The 20,303-nt window shown below is 39.7% G+C and overlaps 3 protein-coding genes across 3 annotated transcripts; all 3 read right to left on the minus strand.

Moving 5' to 3' along the window:
- Positions 1 to 921: 921 nt before the first annotated feature.
- Positions 922 to 19,295, minus strand: LOC134665333 (uncharacterized). Its single transcript, XM_063522264.1, has 2 exons — positions 19,021 to 19,295; positions 922 to 1,135 (listed from the first exon to the last, which is right to left on the minus strand). Exons 1-2 carry the CDS (start codon positions 19,280 to 19,282, stop codon positions 984 to 986), a joined length of 414 nt encoding a protein of 137 aa, XP_063378334.1. The 5' UTR covers positions 19,283 to 19,295; the 3' UTR covers positions 922 to 983.
- On the minus strand, positions 4,346 to 6,871 carry LOC134665305 (uncharacterized). The gene has a single exon (XM_063522220.1). It carries the CDS (start codon positions 6,840 to 6,842, stop codon positions 4,515 to 4,517), a length of 2,328 nt encoding a protein of 775 aa, XP_063378290.1. The 5' UTR covers positions 6,843 to 6,871; the 3' UTR covers positions 4,346 to 4,514.
- LOC134665285 (shematrin-like protein 3) lies at positions 14,943 to 15,774 on the minus strand. Its single transcript, XM_063522185.1, has one exon. It carries the CDS (start codon positions 15,737 to 15,739, stop codon positions 15,041 to 15,043), a length of 699 nt encoding a protein of 232 aa, XP_063378255.1. The 5' UTR covers positions 15,740 to 15,774; the 3' UTR covers positions 14,943 to 15,040.
- Positions 19,296 to 20,303: the final 1,008 nt, after the last annotated feature.

Consider the following 20,303-nt stretch of genomic DNA (forward strand, 5'->3'; position numbering starts at 1 on the left):
TGTATCACTATTAAGGATAATAAATAAACAGGATTGCTTAATTAAATAATAGACAAAGTACAAGTAAAATCTCGTACTTTACCGGGTGTGGCCTGTAACACGAGCAAATAATTAAAACATAGATTGTACTCCTCAAACGATGACACTTTTGTTCAACAACTTTTAAAAATTATGAAGTATCTAGAGTCCCTATTTTTCATACAAAATAAATATTACCTTCAATGGACGCCATCGCCACGCCATATCATTGTGATTGACGTTGCTTGTCACGCCTTAAACATAGCAAAATTCGCAATACATTTCGTCTTAGAATAAACTTTAAAGTGTATTAAAAATCAAACCATAAGTTATTTTTAAAAGTTGCTGAACAAATGTTGGTCAGTATGAGCTAGGAGTACAGCTTACAGTTAAATTTTTTGCTCATATTACAGCCCACACCCGGTATAAGTATAACTACCTAAGTTAGGTACCGTGCAGCTTCAACTAGTGCTGCTTTTAACACCAAATCTAGGCATCAGGTATCAGATAAAGGGTATACCAATACCTTTTTTCGAAAAACTATCAACTATTGCGTTATTTCTACTCATCATCACGAGGATTATTGATTTAAAAATAAAAAAAAGTGTGAAATAAAATAAAAAACCGGACAAGTGCGAGTCGGACTCGCCCACCGAGGGTTCCGTACTTTTTAGTATTAGTTGTTAAAGCGGCAACAGAAATACATCATCTGTGAAAATTTCAACTGTCTATCACGGTTCAATAGATACAGCCTGGTGACAGACAGAAGGATAGACGGACGGGCGGACGGACGGACGGACAGCGGAGTCTTAGTAAAAAAGATTCTTAAAGAAGAGGAAATTTCCAATAAAAAACTTATAACTTTTGGAACTCTATCATCATTATTTATAATTGAATTTTAACGCTTAAAATAGCTATCCGAGCGTCATTTTAGGGATGCGCGCGCGGCGTCAAAAGCGAGTACGTCAAATTAAATATTCATAATCTTTAGCCGTTGTGGATTCCCGTGGGTCAGGGTAGTTCTGCCAATGCGATTGGTTGAAGCGGCTAGTCTTCATAGGCCGCATGCACTGCATGAAGTAGCCCATGCTCTCCCCGGGGGGACACGTGTCGTATTCTGGAAACATTTGAAAACATGAAACCAACTACGGTATCCTTATAAAAACATCTCTTTCAAGGTAAAAAATGTAGCCTTGAGGGCGTCCGCCAGCTGGCGGATACACGGAGCGGGCATGCCACTGGATTCAACAATCCATGCGTCCAAAGTTAAACCAGCCGTTTATGTTTTGAGTTCATAGATCGACGAATCCAGCAACATAATAACTATTATAATGTATTCAAAAGATACTGAAATATAAAATACAGTACGTAGCGTCCCCTTTTTTAAATGTCTATCGTTAAATTTGAATAATCACAATTATTTACCAGTGGCGCTAGTGAGCTTTTAACAACTTCTTACGGCTTTGAACTGGTTTTGATACGACCTTGATGATCGTCTTGGTGTTTGCCGCGTCTCATGCACAACTTTCACAAAATTTTGCATGCACCTATAAGCTTGAGCGATCTTCAAGATCATATGTAAATAAAGACCAAAACCGTAGCATGTTGCTAAATCTGAATAGGGCTCCCGCGGTGTGCAGTTTAACATGCGTCTCTAGAAATATAACGTCCAATAATATTCTGATTTTTGTATTGTGATCACTTTTGAGAATTGCTGATCATATATCCATAATAACAAATCCAGATCAAATTTATAACCTGTTATTAAAATCAGAATACGGCTCCATGTGTTGTTTGTTGTGTTGTGGTTAGCTCTGAATAGTATAGATAGACAGTATGGATTGCCGCAGCGAAGGAGGAAAGAAATTTTAATAAAATAATTTTAGTTATTAGATATTCTCATTTAATGGCGCCATCTAGTTTTTATAACCTTTTTTTCTAAAGGCTCAAAATGGTTTATTATTATTATGCTTTAATTTAAATCTACTTTTGTGACTATTATAACTGCGCTCAGAAAGGTCCAATCTTACGTTTTGAAAATTTAAATAGCAGTAGTGTCAGTTTTCATACACAAGCAACTAAAATTTAAAATTAATAAAGCATAGGTAATAAAGGCATTTTGAGCATATGAAGGTGGGTGGCACTGTACTACTGCGCCTTCAACCCTTTCAAAAACATGATCAATGACTAAATTGTGCCATATAATATGGCAATTACGACAAAATGTATCTACTTAAATACTCTAAAACCAAAAACACGAGTAAATAAAGGGTACAGGTTAGCTAGACACTATACCACCATATCTTATGTATGTTCGTGAATAGGAAAGTTAGGTACAGTCGACGCCAAAGATATGTTTACTTTTTTCGCCTTATTACGAAGGCGTAAGGTCCAAAAGTGTAAACATATCTTTGACGTCGACTGTACCAAAAAGACACAGGATAGGATTCTTTTAATAAAAGTCACGATTTAGTGAAAGTACATAATTATACTTAATTAACTTTATTTGTTTTAAATTAATCGTGCACATTAAGAACCTATAAATTATCACTTGGTTTGGTTAACAATAACATTTTTCCATAATTATCACCTTATTACACTTGGGATTTCTGTTCTAATTGGCAATGAAACCTTCTGAAACAGGCTCTTTCACTTCATGATGATCTTTCTTAATTGTATCAGCTGCCGGTTTAACTTTATTGCGAATCACTTTATGATTCTGCACTGATTTCTTGTATGTTGGGTTTAATACGTGTACTGCTGGGGGGTATGCGTATCCCTTATGTGCCAAAACTCCTTGGTAAATAACCGGAGAGCAGCCAAAAAGAAGTGGCCTTGAACAGCCCCCAACAACCTGAGGGAAAGAAGCCTGGACTGGACCGTTACCATAGGATGCGTAATAATGAGGTCCCGCTGTCCTCACAAAAGACATTGTTGGCAGAATATTGTTCATCTGCGCGTCATGCGACAGCTGAGCCAAGAACTCATCGTAACTTGTGGCTCTTCTCGTAAGACGATTAAAAGGCATTGGATTTACAGCTGGATATATATCTCCGTAGTAAGCTGAAGAATGTTGAGGAACTAAACCGTGTATGTACGTACGTATTGGAGAGCTTTCGTAGTTATAGACGTTGTAGTTAGGATTCTGGGGCAGAAGTTCGGTAGCTGCTGGATTTACCAAATCACCATTTTCATCATAAATAGAATCTTGCTCCAATTGTCTTTCAGATAATTCTATTGGGTTCTCTGGTATCGACGAATAATCAGGTGTCTCGGGTATGTTTCCTGGAATCTCGTTATAAAAGAAACACTTCACATCACCATTGTGAGATCGTAAACACGGACTCTGCAAGTCAGAACTCTGGTAGTTGTCACGAAATTCTATATCTTCTACATCCCTGGTATTCGGATTGTAGTAGTCATAAACTAGGGCCGGATAAGTGTTAACTAGTACGAGGTATCCACAAAAAATAAGTATTCCACAATACATGGTTCTGATTATGACACGATTCGTTGACTTCGGTGTAACACCCCGGCCGCACTTAATCGTATTACTTAAAGTGACACCTTCCTCAAATTACTTGGTAAATGTTATTGTTGGTTGGCAAATTCCTAAGACCGCTAAATGATTTTTTAAATGCACACCTGAGACTTAAAGCTATAATGAAAAGTGTAATCATTGTTACCAGTATTTTATCTTACTATTGTTGCGATGCAATGCATTTCAAAAACTTGACTGCTCATTATACGCAATATGGTTGCTATTTTTATATTTATTATTTATTTCCCTTTTTTAATTAACGTTGTGTAAATGCGTTTAGGCATGCCACCTGGTCTAGGGGAACCAAGAGGGATTACAGACTAACCAATGGCAGAGCTACCGCTCTAAACCAATTGGTGGAAACTGGAAATACTAGTAAGATACCTAATAGGTATAGGTATAGGCTGTATGCTTGTTTGCTATCGACGTGGTATAAAAAAAAGCAAAGTAAATTAACTGGTTGCTTTAATTTGACTGTGTTAGGCAACCATTGAATTTCTGTTGCAATGCAATGCATAGGTATATTTGAATTGCAATGTAATGTAACACAATACCTACACAAAAAAGGTAATTAACTTTCAATGTGAAGTTTTTTATCTTTAGGTTAAAATAGCCCAGTTTTTTTTCTTATATTATGATTGAATTTATTTTTATTTTATTTATCGATTAATTATGTATAGGTACTCGCCAAAAATAAATAATACCTATCGCAAATGATGCGCATGCTGAAGGATATCAAATCTATTCCTGATAATGTTTTAGGGAAAATATTATAAAATAACGAAATAACATTTTTGTAAATAGTTTATTATCTATTTGTGATTGCTTTGCTATAATTGTTTAATACAAAAAATAAATAAGTTAATAAATAAGTAATTATCTTACCTAAAAAATAAATAATAAAATTACACAGTCAGTTTCATCATAGCGGCTTGAGACGTTCGTTTTAAGTTTTTTAAAGCTTATCGGTGACCAAAATTGTTTTATGCTGTAGGCCCTTGTTGGTTGGAGTCCGGTTTATTTTTGTTGGACGGCTGATCTTGGTAATGTCGCGTTTGGAATGCGAACTGAGGTTGTCACTGCTTCTGTACGCTGAAGCTCCGTAGCTGGGCGCGGCAGCATACGAATGGCTCTTGGCCAAGTGGCCGGCAACAACGTTCGGAGAACAGCTCAACAGAAGTGGGATAGCACAGCCGCCGACGTGCGCGCTCGGGAACACGCCCACAGCACCTGATCCAGAGCCGTAACCGGAACCGTAGCTGCTCAATCCTGCTGCGCCAGATCCATAAGCTCCTCTAGCCTGCGCCTCCTTCCATGCCTTCGGAACTAAAGCTTCTTTGAAGTCAGAGTTCATTCCGATTGGAGCAAACAGGGCTGCATCTTCAGCCGACTTGCCGTGAGATGAGGAATGTGACTTCTCTGAATGATGTCCAGATGAAACAAGCTCGGAGGGCTTAGCAATCACTTCGGATAGTTGACTTTGGCCAGCTAGTTGATCAGATGATTTCATCGTCATCTCATGTGCCTCTTTACCGTTCACGGTGGAGATTGAAGATTTATGTTGATCCAAAAGTCTGCTCTCTTTAGGTTGGTCTAAGCTGATTTCTTTGGGGTGCATGACGGGGTTCGATAACTTCTGCTTCTGTTGCGAGATTATACTATGACCGCCAATATGTGATGAGTGTTCGCCTTGTTGCGAGAGCATACCATGGCCCATATGAGATGAGTGTTCAGCTTGCTGCGAGTTCATACTATGACCAATATGAGATGAGTGTCCAGCTTGGTGATGTTCCTCTGCCATTTTCTGGTGCTCTTGAGTGCTCATGTCGTTTTCTTTGTGTAAAGAATGTCCAGTTGAACTGAAATGTTCGATTTGTTTGTGCTGTTCAGCTTTGTTATGCTCAGCAGACTTCATGAAAGTGGTGGTATCAACTAGAGGAGAATCCATTTCGATTTCAATGTGCGCTTGCTTTGCTTGTTTCATATCACCGTCTTCGTTTGATTTCGGCTGGCTTAGCTGAGAAATAGATGACTTGATATCCATCGATTTCGTGGTTGGTACAGTCAGCATATGAGTATTCTTTTCCGACTGACTGCTTTCGCTTCTAAAAACTTGATCATTTGTGTTGTGCAAGATTGTCTTTGACTCGCTTAGTGTAGATGCCGAAGTTTCCATTTCATTCTTGGAATCCAAAGACTTTTCCTGCTCGCGTGCCTGCCAACTAGATTTTTCAGCAGTCGATTTTTTTTCCATATTCTGTGCCATCTTCATGTCTTCAGCTTGTGATTTTTCATCCTCACGTGCCTGCATGACTGATTTAACATCAGACGACTGTTTTTCCAAATCCTGAACGGTCTTCATATCTGAAATATGGTTATCAGAACTCTTCTCTTTCTTCAGTTCGATGGCGCCCTCCTTCAAATCACCGCTAATCTCGTGTTTAAGACTGGAGCTTTTTTCAAGAGTAGCAGACTTCTCAGATTGAGCGGTGTTCTGGAAACTATCTTCAATATTTCTGACTAATTCGACGTTTTTCTGGATAGTGTCAATGGCATCTTTCCATTGAGCTAATCGTTCCTCATCTGTCTTCAGGTTTATGGAACTCTTGAATGCTGGTTCGAGCTTCAAATTCGCATCATGTACTTCAGAATTCTTAAATGCTCTGGCGTGTACGTTCATAGCTTCCAAGTTGCCGAAGTTGCGCTGCATATGCTCCAAAGCAAGTTTTGCAGTTTCAACGTTCTCGTGCATGTTACCATCAGCCTCTGACTCTCCATGTTTCCATTGCGTCATTCTAGGATTCTTCTCAGCTAACTGCAGCTTTTTTTGCAAGGTATCAACAGCTTCCTTGGCCATCTTTAAGCTCTGTGCTACTTCGGTATCAGATACGCTTCCGTCAATATCCTCTACCTTAGTGGCGCCCTCAACTTCACTAGATCTGGCAGAGATTTCATCTTCACACTTCGCCTCCATCTCCTTCATGCAAGTTTTCTTCGATTCCTTGGCTTCAGATGAGTGAGTTTCCAGCTGTTCTTCTTCAGTACGGTAGATGTGGCCGTGATGTCCGTAAGGTTGTGATACAATCAAAGGTTTCTTCAGACCCAGGTGGTGCGGTATGATTGGCTGCACGAAGGGTTGGTGGTGCTGAATCGGCAGGTGATGTTGAAGGGTCCCAAAAGTCGGTGATCTCTTCTCTTTGGTGATGTCGAGGTCTGTGTCCCGGTATGTGGGCCCGGCTACGGCGACCGCCGTTAGGGCGGCTAGCACAACTAATGTCTTCATCGTGTGCTACCGTTGTGTGATGTGGAGATGAGCCTCTTGATGGCTTTATACTAAAATACTCTAGTCGTCCCTCCCCTACCCGAGTGCGAGCGTACGTGCCCCGTGCGGTGAGTCGTGAGCGACATGCTGAGGCGGCCCTTCCGCGCAACCTTGTCATCGTTCCGCATTCTAAGAATAGCGTTGAAACATAACCCGTATCACGTATTTCAGGCAAAAATTGATATATGTTTAAAATAGATACCTAGTTTTCCTTGTCGAAATATATGTTTAAAGTTAACGATTTCAAGTCTAACTTAATATTTCTCTAACATTTAGGAAGCAGAGCTAAAGTTTTATTATTATAAACAAATATGCATTTGTGTAAAAGCAACAGTTAAATTATACAATGATAGCCACTGAGGCGAGCTCATGTTCCAACGGTTTTCCCGATTTGTTCATATTTTATGTTTGCCCTATATTTTTACCCGACTACGGCAACGCAAAAGGAGGGTCATGATACCCATTTCATTTCAGGGATTTACGGCTGCATATTATTTATTCTATATGTTTATCCGAATTATAAGCTGTTTAGCTGTTTAAGCATGATTGAATAACAAACATCGAAATACCTATTAAAACAATCAAACTTTTACATTCCTACCTAAAAAAATTAGACTATACAGGTTGATTTCGGGGTCGTGGAGCAAAAGAGCCAGACATCATACAGAATCCAAAGATGAGCCTAATGATGTTGTTAATTATTGTTTATCACCAATGATGATGATTATTTTCCAGATGGCAAGTAGGAAAAAACATTTTTGCATACAATTTGGTGACCCTACTCAATGTGACGTCTTGTCGCTTTCCATACAGCGTATGTCAAAAGTCATAGGGTGACCATAATTACTTAGTATAACATTAATTTTACTTGAAAAATAAGAATAATTATAGTAATTATCTTTTAATCAAATACTACCATATGATAATATTGATAATGTGGATCATTTACAGAGTCAGAAAAAGTGGTTCTGGATCACGACCCCGAAATCACCCTGTATCTGGTGTCTGGTACATCGTTTGCCAAATTAAAACGGCAGATAGGTTGAGTCATTTGCTATCTACTTATACATAGAAAAAAAATTGGCCATGGTTTTTTTTTTCTACTGCTCAAGTAAAAATTTGAAATTTACGAAAAATTGGCATAGAGCTGAAAAAAGAGTGCGCAAGATTAAACATTTCTAGGCCTGGAAAGATATCAAATAAGTCAACCTATCTGCCGTTTTAATTTGGCAAACGATGTACCAAACACCCTGTATATAGCTGCTAGAGAACAAATCAAATTATGTTTATTCTCTATACATCAAGTCTCGTGCCACTGAAGGGATTAGTCACTTATTAATGACATATATTTCAGCTTATGTATGTATTTTTAATGACATATATTAATGTAAGACCCACTATGAGATGGCAAGATGATGTTACCAAAATTGCCGGGCCAAATTAGATACAAGTGGCCAAGGATCGAGATACATGGAGGGCTTTGGAGGAGGCCTTCACCTGTGAACACGGGGTTCTTGAATAGCTATTTAAAAAATAAATAAAATAGGTATATAAACAAATTTTAAAAATGTTCAAGAAATAAAAGGCTTTTTTTATATATTTATTATATTAATGTAGACCGACGGCTGGCAGCTTCCTCGCACAACGCATAAGCATTGCAATTCAGCGAGGTAATGCTGCCAGCGTCCACGGTACCTTGCCGAGGGGCGATTTTTTATTGTAATTTAGGTTTTATTTTTATTAATTTTAGTTTATAAGTTTTTATTCAACATTTATATTTGTTAAAAAAAAATACTATCATGTCCGTCCATCTAAAGACATCTACATATAAATACCTAAATGTACGAGACTATGTTAGGAAGATTGGAAATGATTTTTTAGGGTTCTGTACCTCACAACGAAAAATATGGAACCCTAGGCAGGATGACTCTTGTCTATCTTCAAAAAAGATTTGAGTGTTAACTGGTGAAATTGACTTTTAAGTGATAATTTTGAACGATATATATTTAATAGCATTCATTTGGATTCGATTTGTACTGATTGACACCTAGTATTTTTCTCACGTTGGATGTGGAGAAAACTTTTGTTTCACTTGAAACCCCCGCAACGCTCACGATTCCACTTTTCGGACCACTCGCTGCGCTCGTGGTTCAGTATTGTATTCTTTCGGTTACTTAGGTTTACTTTAGGTTAGATACCTACCTACCAAAATTAGAACGAGGAGTTCAATGTAAAGGAACTACGTAAAATGAAAGTTACTGAGGCGAAAATTAATTTACATGTATTTATTTATGTACATACGGGTAAATAGACTAATTTTTCTAATTCGTATCTCATTAGTATTGTGCTTAACTTAGTAATTACGCCAGCGTCTCATTGGCTCACTAGGTACGTCAACAGTTAGTACGGTCAAGGAATTTACATTTAGTACCATTCCGTACCTTGTCACAGTGACAATAGTATGAGGTCCATAGTGACTTTCATATAAATAATAAATAAATAAATAAATATTATAGGACATTTTTACACAAATTGATTAAGCCCCACGGTAAGCTCAAAAAGGCTTGTGTTGTGGGTACTCAGACAACGATATAAATAATATGTATATAAATACATAGAAAACAACCATGACTCAGGAACAAATATCAATACAAATAAAATGCCCTTAGCGGGATTCGAACCCGGGACCATCGGCTTCATAGGCAGGGTCACTACCCACTAGGCCAGACCGGTCGTCAATATTGATTGTCACTGTGACAAGGTACGAAATGGTACGGAAATTTAATTCTTTAAACATTTGTTGCCTAACGTAGTCTTGACGTAAGCACAATTCCAAACATTTAACAAAACATTTATTGTATGATTTGCTATTTGAATATTTTGACATTAGGTACTAATATTTTGTGATATATTTATACCGGGTGTGGCCTGTAACCGGAGCAAATAATTAAAACATAGATTGTACTCCTCAAACGATGACACTTTATTTCAACAACTTTAAAAATTATGAAGTATTTAGAGATCCCTATTCTTCATACCGCTGGACTGGACTTCTATGCGCTGGACTGACCAAATAAAATCCGCAGTGGGAAACCGCGTATCTGACTGTGCCAGACAGTCTGCCAACAAGGAGAGATGGCGGGAGATCGTGCGAAGAGCTGTGTCCGCCTCTACTACCGATGCGGACGCCTCAACGTGACCACGACCGCTCTGTCAAGAGCGATACGACAGAGAAGAAGATTCTTCATACAAAATAAATATTATCTTCAATGGACGCCATCGCCACGCCATATCATTGTGATTGACGTTGCTTGTAACGCTCACGCCGTCACGCCTTAAACATAAAAAAATTCGCAATACATTGCGTCTTAGAATAAACTTTTAAGGGTACCTATTAAAAATCTAATCACAAGTTATTTTTAAAAGTTGCTGAACAAATGTTGGTCTGTATGAGGAGTACAGTCTACAGTTAAATTTTTTGCTCGCTTACTACTTACTACTTTTCAACTATAATATCAATTGTAATTTAATTATTTGATCTGTATCCTGACGATCGCTATACGATAAGTAATTGCTTCTGTATTCTTTTACATTAACTATGAACTAAACTAAACTAACCGAATTGAGAAACTCCTCCGATTTCTGAAGTCGGCCAAAAATAAAGTCGTTATATCCGATATCATCAGTTTAAATAAAGACCAGGAGACGGCTCCTTCAGCGCGCCCGAGAGCGCCTCAATAATATAGGTACCCACGTCGCCCTTGTTCTGCTTAGAATGTGTTTCGCGGTTCCAAAAATAACGTACCTTTTAAGAACCACCCCGACGTGGTTGTGTCCTGATGAGGTGTCTTCTTTTGACGACACCTTAAAGGATACAGCATAAACCATTTTAAATGTGTCCCTTTCTGATGACCAGTGGACCCAAGCTTCTCTGCCTGTACGTCATGGTGGCCTGGGTTTACGGCGCGCAGGGGACGTAGGCCTGCCAGCCTTTCTAGCGTCAGCGCATGGGGTCATTGACCTTGTCTCTAAAATGTTACATTCCCATGGAGACAGGGCTACAATTCCCTTTGTTAGCGATGCGCTGGCAATATGGTCAGCTCGTTACCCAACTGCGACTGTGCCTGAGGCTCCGCAAGTGCAGAGAGCCTGGGATGATACGGGTGCCAGAAACACACTTGCCCGTCTCTTGAGTGCTGCTACGGGTGTGGATTTGGCAAGACTCCGGTCGGTGTCAAAGGTAGAAGCGGGAGCGTGGTTACAGGCTTTGCCTTCCCCTCATCTGGGAACACTTCTCGACAGTGACTCAATGCGTGTGGCTGTAGCTCTCCGCCTGGGCTGCGATGTTTGTATACCTCACAAATGCATCTGCGGCTCCACGGTGGAAGCTAATGGCCATCACGCTTTGAGTTGCTGTCGCTGTTCAGGGAGATTTCCCAGACACCACGCGCTTAACGACATCGTCCGGAGGGCCCTAATATCCGCGAACATACCTTGTGTTCTGGAACCACCTGGCCTCTGTCGCACCGATGGCAAACGGCCGGACGGGTTAACTTTGGTGCCCTGGCAGAAAGGAAAGTGCCTACTATGGGACGCGACGTGCGTCAGCACTTTCGCCGCCTCGCACCTAAACCGGACGGTGCAGACAGCAGGCGCTGCGGCAGAGCTGGCAGCGTTAAGAAAACGCATAAAATACTCCGACCTTGAGGCGAATTATTATTTTGTGCCACTCGCCTTCGAGGTAACGGGGTGTTGGGGGTCTGACGCCATAGCTTTTATAAGGGAGGTGGGAGGTAGAATCAGGGAGAGGACCTCTGACGCTCGCGCGGGTTCGTACCTGGTGCAAAGGTTGGCCATCGCTATCCAACGTGGTAACGCGGCAAGTATAATGGGCACCTTTGCACCCGGTACAGCCCGCGGAGGCCTTTTAGATTAGAATATTTTAATATTTAGATATATTTAAGTTACTTTTGTATGATTATTTATGTACCCTGTATATTCTTAATAAAATTGGTTTTCTCTTTAAATAATAAATAAATAAAATAAATATTTTTTTTAAATAAAATGTTTGTGTTATAAACTAAAATAATAATGAACCGAACCGAACCGAACTGTGCATCCTTACGTAACCAGTATATCACCATAAAAATAATAAATACTTAATAGGAATAACCAAGGGATGAAATGAGTCTTTTTACCCGAGTTAAACATTCATTCTTCTAGACCAGACGATTCAACGGAGCTACGCCGTTTTTGTCGCCTAAATAGTGTTTAGGTTTTTAAGTATAAAATGGAAAGGTATATATGTTAGTCTGTAAGGTATTTGTACGTTTAAATTAATTTCAGATAAACGTCAGTCCATACACAAGTTTGCACAACTACTGTGAAAGGTTTTCGGCAGAGGGCTAAGCTCTTAAAGGTGACTCCTGTACGGATATGATGGTTGTATTTGTCTACGTGACAGCGTGATAAAACGGTGTCCGCCTCTTTCTATCCCGCAGAGTTAAAAAGTGACAGTTGTTTTATCACGTGGATAAATGTGGATAAAGCGATCCATAATAGGCTTGCTGTTTAAAAATACTTGGAAACTAAAACTAAAATTCTATAGGGTCGAAACGTATCACTTTCAATACTTTTCATAAATAGGTAAACTTTAAAGTTTCAGAGCATGGGCAATGAAAAAGTATTAATATTTCAATTCACATTTTATTTTATAGAAAAAATAAATAATTGAATAAATTATTACACAGTGGTTATTTTGCTACCTCACTCATTACATTTACACCTTGATTCATTCGCAGGTAGAGTAAATCCATGACAACTAGTCGTTACAAAAATTATATTACGGACATGTGATCATGAGCGTGCTCCCCCAAAGCCTTGTGGTCACCGGTAAGATGAAGGCCATCCAAGTGGTGATGATGAGAACCGAGATTCGCCTCCCTCTGCGCCTCTGACCACGACTTTTCCATTGCCTCCTTCAATTCAGTGGTTTCTTCCTTCTCCGTCTGCTTATACGCCGGAGCCGCGTACCCGTGGTGACTGGCTAGATGTCCAGCTACAACGTTAGGGGAGCAGCTAAGGAGGAGAGGGACTCCGCAAGGACCGATCTTTCCATGAGGGAAGTAGCCTACTGCTCCGCCCGGAGCAGCAGCCGCTGCCGGTGCCAGCGAAATTGCAGACGCAGAAGCTCCGTAGCTGGGACCTTCGTATGAGCGAGCATGTCCAGAATGCTCATCAGTCATTTCTTCTTCTCTGTAGTGGGGGGCGCCTTGAGGAGCCAGGTATAGCGCTATTGGCGCTAAAGGGGCTGCCCCAGCGCAGGGAGGGCCGTATGAAGCGCCATAAGAGCCACCAACGCCGTAAGGAGAACCCGATGGAGATTTTTTCGTCCTCTCCTTCACGATCAAGTCATCGGTGGGTGCAGCGAAGGCAGATGACACGACCAACGCGAGAACGACTGCGAGCTTCATTGTGATGCAAGAGAGTGAATGGTGAGATGAAATTAAAAGGGCTATTTATATTATAGATCTAAGGAAATAATCGCGCAGATAATGAGTGGTGTAACTGGATTTATAGCAATTTTGGCACGTATTTGAAGCTTGGTTTTATCTAGTTACTTATATCAGACACGACAGGTATAGTTCTAGCGACATATACCTACTTAATATACTGGGTGACATTGTTTAGGTGATAGAAGATATATGTAGGTACGTGTGAACGTATAGGTAATTGTCGAATTGAACTTAAGTATGAAACTTCTGATCTTTTTTTCTGTGACTTCAGCGTTGCTTTCGGGATCCCTTTGTTTCCCATAAAGTTTTAAGTCATAATGTATTGTTTGTCATATTATCGTTAGTCATAAAATTGAAACCGTTTAACTTTTCAGGATTTTCCTAAGGTTATTCTATAGATAGGTTAGGTTAGGTTAGGTTTGTTTTATGGCAATCTTGAAAAGTTACGCGTTTCTGAGAAAAGCCAATTATGACTAAAGAAAATTCGGACAAACAATACATTATGAGATTATGACTTAAAACTATTTGGGAAACAATAGAGACCCGTTGCTTTCATTACAAAAGTTGCACACATTAATGAGTAGGTACAGTTGCCTACTATATCTTGTATCACCTAAAAAATTACATAGATAAGAAAAATAAAAACCGGCCAAGAGCATGTTGGGCCATGCTCAGTGTAGGGTTCCGTAGTTAGGTAGGTACCCTTCTATCACGATAGACCGAACGAGAGCTATTGTATAAGTAGGTACAGGTACTTGTATTTAATTTTTCCACCACTTAAAGCTCGGCATAGCCGCACAAATGAAATATTCCGACAAAAAGATAAAATAAAAACTAGAAAAATATATTTTGGGGTCGTTTGGGGTCGTTCGAGCGCCAAACTACCTCGACTGAACTGGGAGCCTTTATCCCTTGGTTAACAATCTAAGTTACTATTGTAGCTCTATAACCTCGTATGGCCCAAAGTACATTACAATGTAGGTACATTCCGTTTTAAATCTTATTAGAAATTGCCACGAATCAAATAAAGTAGCATTTATTTTATTTCTCTGCTTTCTAAAAGAAACTAAATTCATTCCAGTAGAGTAGTTAGCGTCAAACTAATGACCTGAGGGCCTAGCCAAGATCCAAACCGTTTGTGCCGTAGCGAACGAAACGGTAATGTGTTTAACACTCTACCATATTTAGTGCAACAGAGAGACATTAAAATCGTTCGCTACGGCGCAAACGATTTGCATCTTGGCTAGGCACCCTGATTTTGATGAATGACGTTAAAATCGATTGGTTCTTGTGGCCGGGGTGACAGCTACATTTTTAACAGACTTCCACTAGACTTCCACACATAAGATGTATGTACGAATATGTACACAATAATATATTACACAACGAAGGCCGCATAAATATCTGACACGATCTTTCGTAGAGCCTAAATATCTGACATGCTCTGTCAGATATTTTTGCGGCTTTCGAAAAGTAACATATTATTGCAGGTGACTGTACCTAAGTATCTATTCATATTTAGGGATGTGGTAAATTATACTCAAACTTAGTACAAAACTCAAATAATAATTTATTTTATTAAGTATCTAAATAAATAACAATCAATAATTCTAATACAGATACTATATTAAATTAGAGCTAATTTCACTGAGTCCTGGCTGGGGTGATGCTGGCGGCTTCGTGTACCGTGGTGGCGTGGGGCTCGGCCGCTGGCTGCTCCGACGGGGTCAGGTCGTGCGGAGCTTCGGAGTCACTGCGGTAGGCACCGGCGCCGACTCCAGCTCCGGCAATGGCTGAGGACCCATAGGCGGCGTGCGAGCCGTAGGACGACCCGTGGGACACAATCCGGCCAGGCACGATTGATGGTGAACAGCTGAGGAGTAGCGGCACATTGCATCCGCTCACATGAGCGCCCGGGAACACGCCGACAGCTCCAGGCGACGCAGCACCAATAGCGCCATACGAACTCGCGTGCGGCGCGGCGTAACTCCCACCAAGCGACACGAACCTCGCTTCAGGTGCGTTCTCTGAAGGTTCCATCTCCGAGAAGCTCATCATTTCGGGTTCTTCATTAGTATTTTCTTCCATCTCGTCCGCTCGATAGTGAGGTCCTCCATAACCGCCACCGTAGCCGCCGATATGAGCGTGCCCGTAGCCGACGGGCCCGTAGGACTGTGCGTGGTATGCAGGAACAGCGTGATGGTAGCCGCCAGCAGCAGCGCACGGCGAGATGTAGCCGCCATAGCCGAGATGTGACCGGGGTATCCTGAGGAACTCGCCGTAGAACGGCTTAGCCAACCCCGACACTGCCAAGGACAGGACGCAAGCTATGACGACCTGCATTTTCGATATGTCCAAATACTGTGATCACATTTCATTACACGCTAATATTTATATATTTTGCAATCGAATCCGTATGCCTTAGCTTGCATTATCAGTTGACACGCTATTTTTGCATACTCGGTTTTGGGTCATATTTAACATTATGTATCTAACACGAATAATTGCAATAAAATCATATCTCTATGATCGACCTCAATTAACTTATACCTAATGCTTATTTTAATTTAGATTAAGGGTCGGTTGCACCATGACCAAACAGTCTGTCACCGGTTAAGCGTTCGCTAAATTTTATTGTATGGGAAGTTTCATAGATTTCTGCTGCGTGACGTTGTTCAGTCCTGTTTAACTGTGGTTGGTGCAACAGCCCCTTAATGATTCAAATTCTCACGTCTAAATAAACCAGAGTTCTGTAACTGAAGGGTGACAAACGGAACCCGCCGCCCGTCTGTCTGTCAGCAGGCTCTATCTCATAAACCGTTTCTAATATGGTTTTTTTATAGATAGAGTAGGTACAGTCAGCATCAAAAGTAGCGAATGAAATAACGCACCAAAAGTGTCTACCACGCTAGATAACTTTTCCAAGTAGTGACATATCTCTACAGTCCACGTACAAAAGTATTAAGTCTATTGTCGAAGTCTAATTGTCTACATAAAGAGACAATATATCATGTCAAGCTATTAAATTCTTTACAGTACATATTGTAGGGTCCACTTCACACTCCGTGCGTATGTCAAAAGTTTAAAGGGCCATATGTGCCTAATGTTTAACGTTGTACGATACACGTGCGAATAGGTGATTCGCAACTCGTGTCGATTTACAACACTCCCTTCGGTCATGTTTTAATTTATCACCACTCGTTTCGAATTTATCTTTTTTTTTACTTTCAATAAAATCGATTTTAGTTAGCAAAGCGCCTTAGGTTAGGTATAGATGAGGCTTTGGGCACGCGGAGGGCTGGCCAATATTTTGCTCAGCGAATCAACAATGCTATTCTGAGGGGCAATGCGGCTAACCTTGGCACCCTGCCAAGTAATCACGACTTAGGCCATTTTTTTATTTATAATTTTTAACTTAAGTTTTTTTTTATATTTGTATTTGGTTGCACCAAACAATCGTTAAGTATTTTGTTAGGAAGGTGAGGGTACAAGTTTCCGGCTTATTAAGTATCTCTCATTCCGAGGCGAAACCCTCAATTTAGGACGTAAACCCACGTAGTGTGCGGTAGAGTTTTTTTTTACTTTTGGTAGAATGTGATCTATGGCTCTACTTTCAAATAATATTTTTGTTATATTAACTAACTTATAAAAGTAAATTGTATAAACTCCAGCGGTCTACCTACCACAAATCAGTTTTGTTTTCTCCAACCGATTAATAAAGTAATATAATAATTGATGATAATTTAATTTATTTTAAACTTTGAGAGCACAATATGTCTTAAAATCATGAAACAAATATTCTTGCCTATTTTGACCAATCATCATCTTGATCTCTTTTAATAAAGTTGGTATACGAAACATTAATGGGAGTAATGTGAGTAATGTACGGTAATGTAATACAATACAATACAATACTTTTTATTGCACACCTCAATAAAAGAAGACAATACAAAAGAAAACAGAAATACAGGCAGAGGTAAACAACAGGCGGTCTTATCGCTAAAAAGCGATCTCTTCCAGACAACCTTTGGGTAGCGGAAATTAATAAATGACTGTAATGTGACTGACGTCAATTAAAAAACCGACCAAGTTAATATTTATTTTATTGTTCTCAGCATTTGTTGTTATAGCAGCAACAGAAATAACTACTTACATCATCTGTGTAAAATTTCAACTGTCTAGCTATCACGGTTCATGAGATACAGCCTGTTGATAGACTGACGGACAGTCGGACAGAGGAGTCTTAGTAATAGGGTCCCGTTGTTACCCTTCGGCTACGGAACCTTAAAAACATATTGAAGAGAAATAAGATAAATTGACCCAAATAGTTCCGTAAATTATAACATGAAAACATAATTGCAAACAGTTCGTGAGAAAAAATGCTGGCAATGGTCAAAACGTGAGACATTTCATAACAAAGTTGTTATGAACATTGGCAGTTTGAGTTTTCCTTGAAATATTATTATAATTCTTTGTAGGTACATTATATTGAGATAATCTTAATTTTATATGGATTTCTAAATTTAGTTTGATAGTGATAACTCATTAGGGTTACCTAATTTATAGGTACCTTCGATCGGAAGTACCCACTGGCCGTGCTATGTGAGTTATGTGACGGTGTCAAACTCAACTTAGCATTCTTAGCAAGCCCTACGCGAACATTAGTAGAGATATGCCACGAATATTCGGCAACTATTCGGTATTCGGCCTATTCGACCACTTTGCCGAATATTCGGTATTCGGCCGAATGTTGCCCACAATTTTTTTATAGGACATTTTTTACACACATTGACTAACTATTCGGCCGAATACCGAATACCTGTTGCACCTACCTAAAAAAATAACACAAAAAAATAACCAAAAAAAGCAAAAATATGAAAAGCAAAAATACGAAGTGGGAAAGCAGTTAAATACGTTTTTGTGCATTTGTTGATCACAAAATATTTTATTTTTATCATGGGTCTGATTTGATTGACTCTAACTACATTCATTAATTCTGTTACCTTATCTTAGCAAACCTATATCTTAGCAAACGTCGAATAGAATGTTGGCGAATAGTTTTCATAATAATATTAATAATCGTGACTCAAAATGGTCGCATGTCATGTCGAATATTCGGTCGCCGAATATTCGGTATTCGGCCAAATTCACTATTCGGGGCATCCCTAAACATTAGTTTAAGCTACGGCTAAGTACTTAACTACAACATTTTACCTGACAGGGGGCGCCATGGGGTTGGCAACTGTCAAAGGTTTGCATAGATGGCGCCATCATAGCTTGCCCCTTTTTCTATGAGTTTTGGCTTAAAGGGCTGGCATCCAGGGTATTAAAAAAAAACAAAAATTTGACACAATTCTAGGGATTGACAGGGCAAGCTATGGTGGCGCCATCTGCTAAAAACTTCGACCGGCCAACCTCATTAGATAAATTCGATCCATGCAGCAGTGGCCCCGATAGCCGAGGGGCTTAGGAACCTACCGCGATCGCAGAAGACGCTGGTTCAATTCCAGCGCCGGGCACTGGAGACCTTTAATATTATTCTTTATTCTTTAGACAAACACTAGGTATAAAATTTACACCTTGTTCACTTTTCTTCGTATATGACATTTATTGTAACATTTTACCTGGACAATCCATAACCATAACGCACTCCTTCGACCACTCATCCCTGAGGAACCCAGGGGCGCATCGGCAGCCAACATGGCAAGCCCAAGGGAGCGGGCAAGTAGCGTTCGCCGACAACATCTTAATATTCACGCAAGTCGGAGCACATTTCCACGCACACATGGAAAACTCCTCGTTTTTTTTTATGCACACTGACGTGATGTAGGCTGCGGTATATGTGAGTATGAAATTCGATAAGAAATATAGAGATTGAACGCGCATGGCGCCTATTGATGGTGTTGGGAAACTGTGGTAACGTAACAACACTTCATAAAGGCGATTTATTTTGATAAGTCGCGGTTTCTTACCATTATGGAGTGTAGAAGTACCTCTACCTTCCATACTTACCATAATACACCACAGACTACATATATAGTTACTTTATGCATACATCAATACACCTAAGATTAGCTATTAAGTACATAAGTACTATTCTTTGTCTAACTAAAAACGATGACTCTATTTAAAAACTATTATCCACAAAAGTAGAAAAGTAACTTGATGCAAATTTTGAGTTGATTCCTCATGTTGGCTGGTAAAGTTGACTTTTAAATATTAAAATGTTTTTGAATGATAAATACAGGGTGGCTAAAAACTAACTGCATTCCTGCTGCCAGGGACTTCCCTGGAAAACTTTTTTGGGATTATAATGAGCAACTTTTACTATCATATGGGAGGGTGCATTTTTTTTCGTGAATTCAGGGTTGGTCCCATTTCCCAAAGCAAAACCTCCCTGGACAGGAATGCAGTTATTTTTTAGCCACCGTGTATATAATAGAGTTCCTTTGGATTGAATTTGTAACGTTTATAGTTATTTCGTTTTCGTTTGTTTTACATTTATGTAGTGTGGTGAAAATATTGCTTCACTCTATAGCAAAGTAGTTTCACTGTCGTGCGTTGAAACCCTCGCAACGCTCATGATTCCACTTTTCGAACCATTCGCTACGCTCGTGGTTTTATGTTGGAATCTTTCCCTTGATCGGATATCAATATTAGCCTATCTGAGCACGAAGAGTTACACAACAACTTTATACCCCTAGGTATAATAATACACACTCTTTCGTAAATTCTTGTTTACCGCCCTTCAATGTACCTACTAAATGATGGTACCAGATTTACAGGATGTGTACCTATATTTATTATTACATAATCATACCACACCTATGTATATTGTTGACATCACATCACATAACACACCACCTGTATTTACCACACCTTGTACCTTAACTTGGCAGATTTTGGA

This window comes from Cydia fagiglandana, chromosome 6, assembly GCF_963556715.1.
Source record: "Cydia fagiglandana chromosome 6, ilCydFagi1.1, whole genome shotgun sequence".
Lineage (NCBI taxonomy): Eukaryota > Metazoa > Arthropoda > Insecta > Lepidoptera > Tortricidae > Cydia > Cydia fagiglandana.

Bases quoted from the DNA above. Each gene is read 5' to 3' on its own strand.
- LOC134665305 (XM_063522220.1), bottom strand. From the start codon at position 6,842: ATGAAGACATTAGTTGTGCTAGCCGCCCTAACGGCGGTCGCCGTAGCC.
- LOC134665285 (XM_063522185.1), bottom strand. From the start codon at position 15,739: ATGCAGGTCGTCATAGCTTGCGTCCTGTCCTTGGCAGTGTCGGGGTTG.
- LOC134665333 (XM_063522264.1), bottom strand. From the start codon at position 19,282: ATGCGCGTTCAATCTCTATATTTCTTATCGAATTTCATACTCACATAT. The intron at 1,136-19,020 runs GTAAAATGTTAC...AAATGTTTCCAG, and splicing joins TATGGTTATGGATTGTCCAG to AATACGACACGTGTCCCCCC.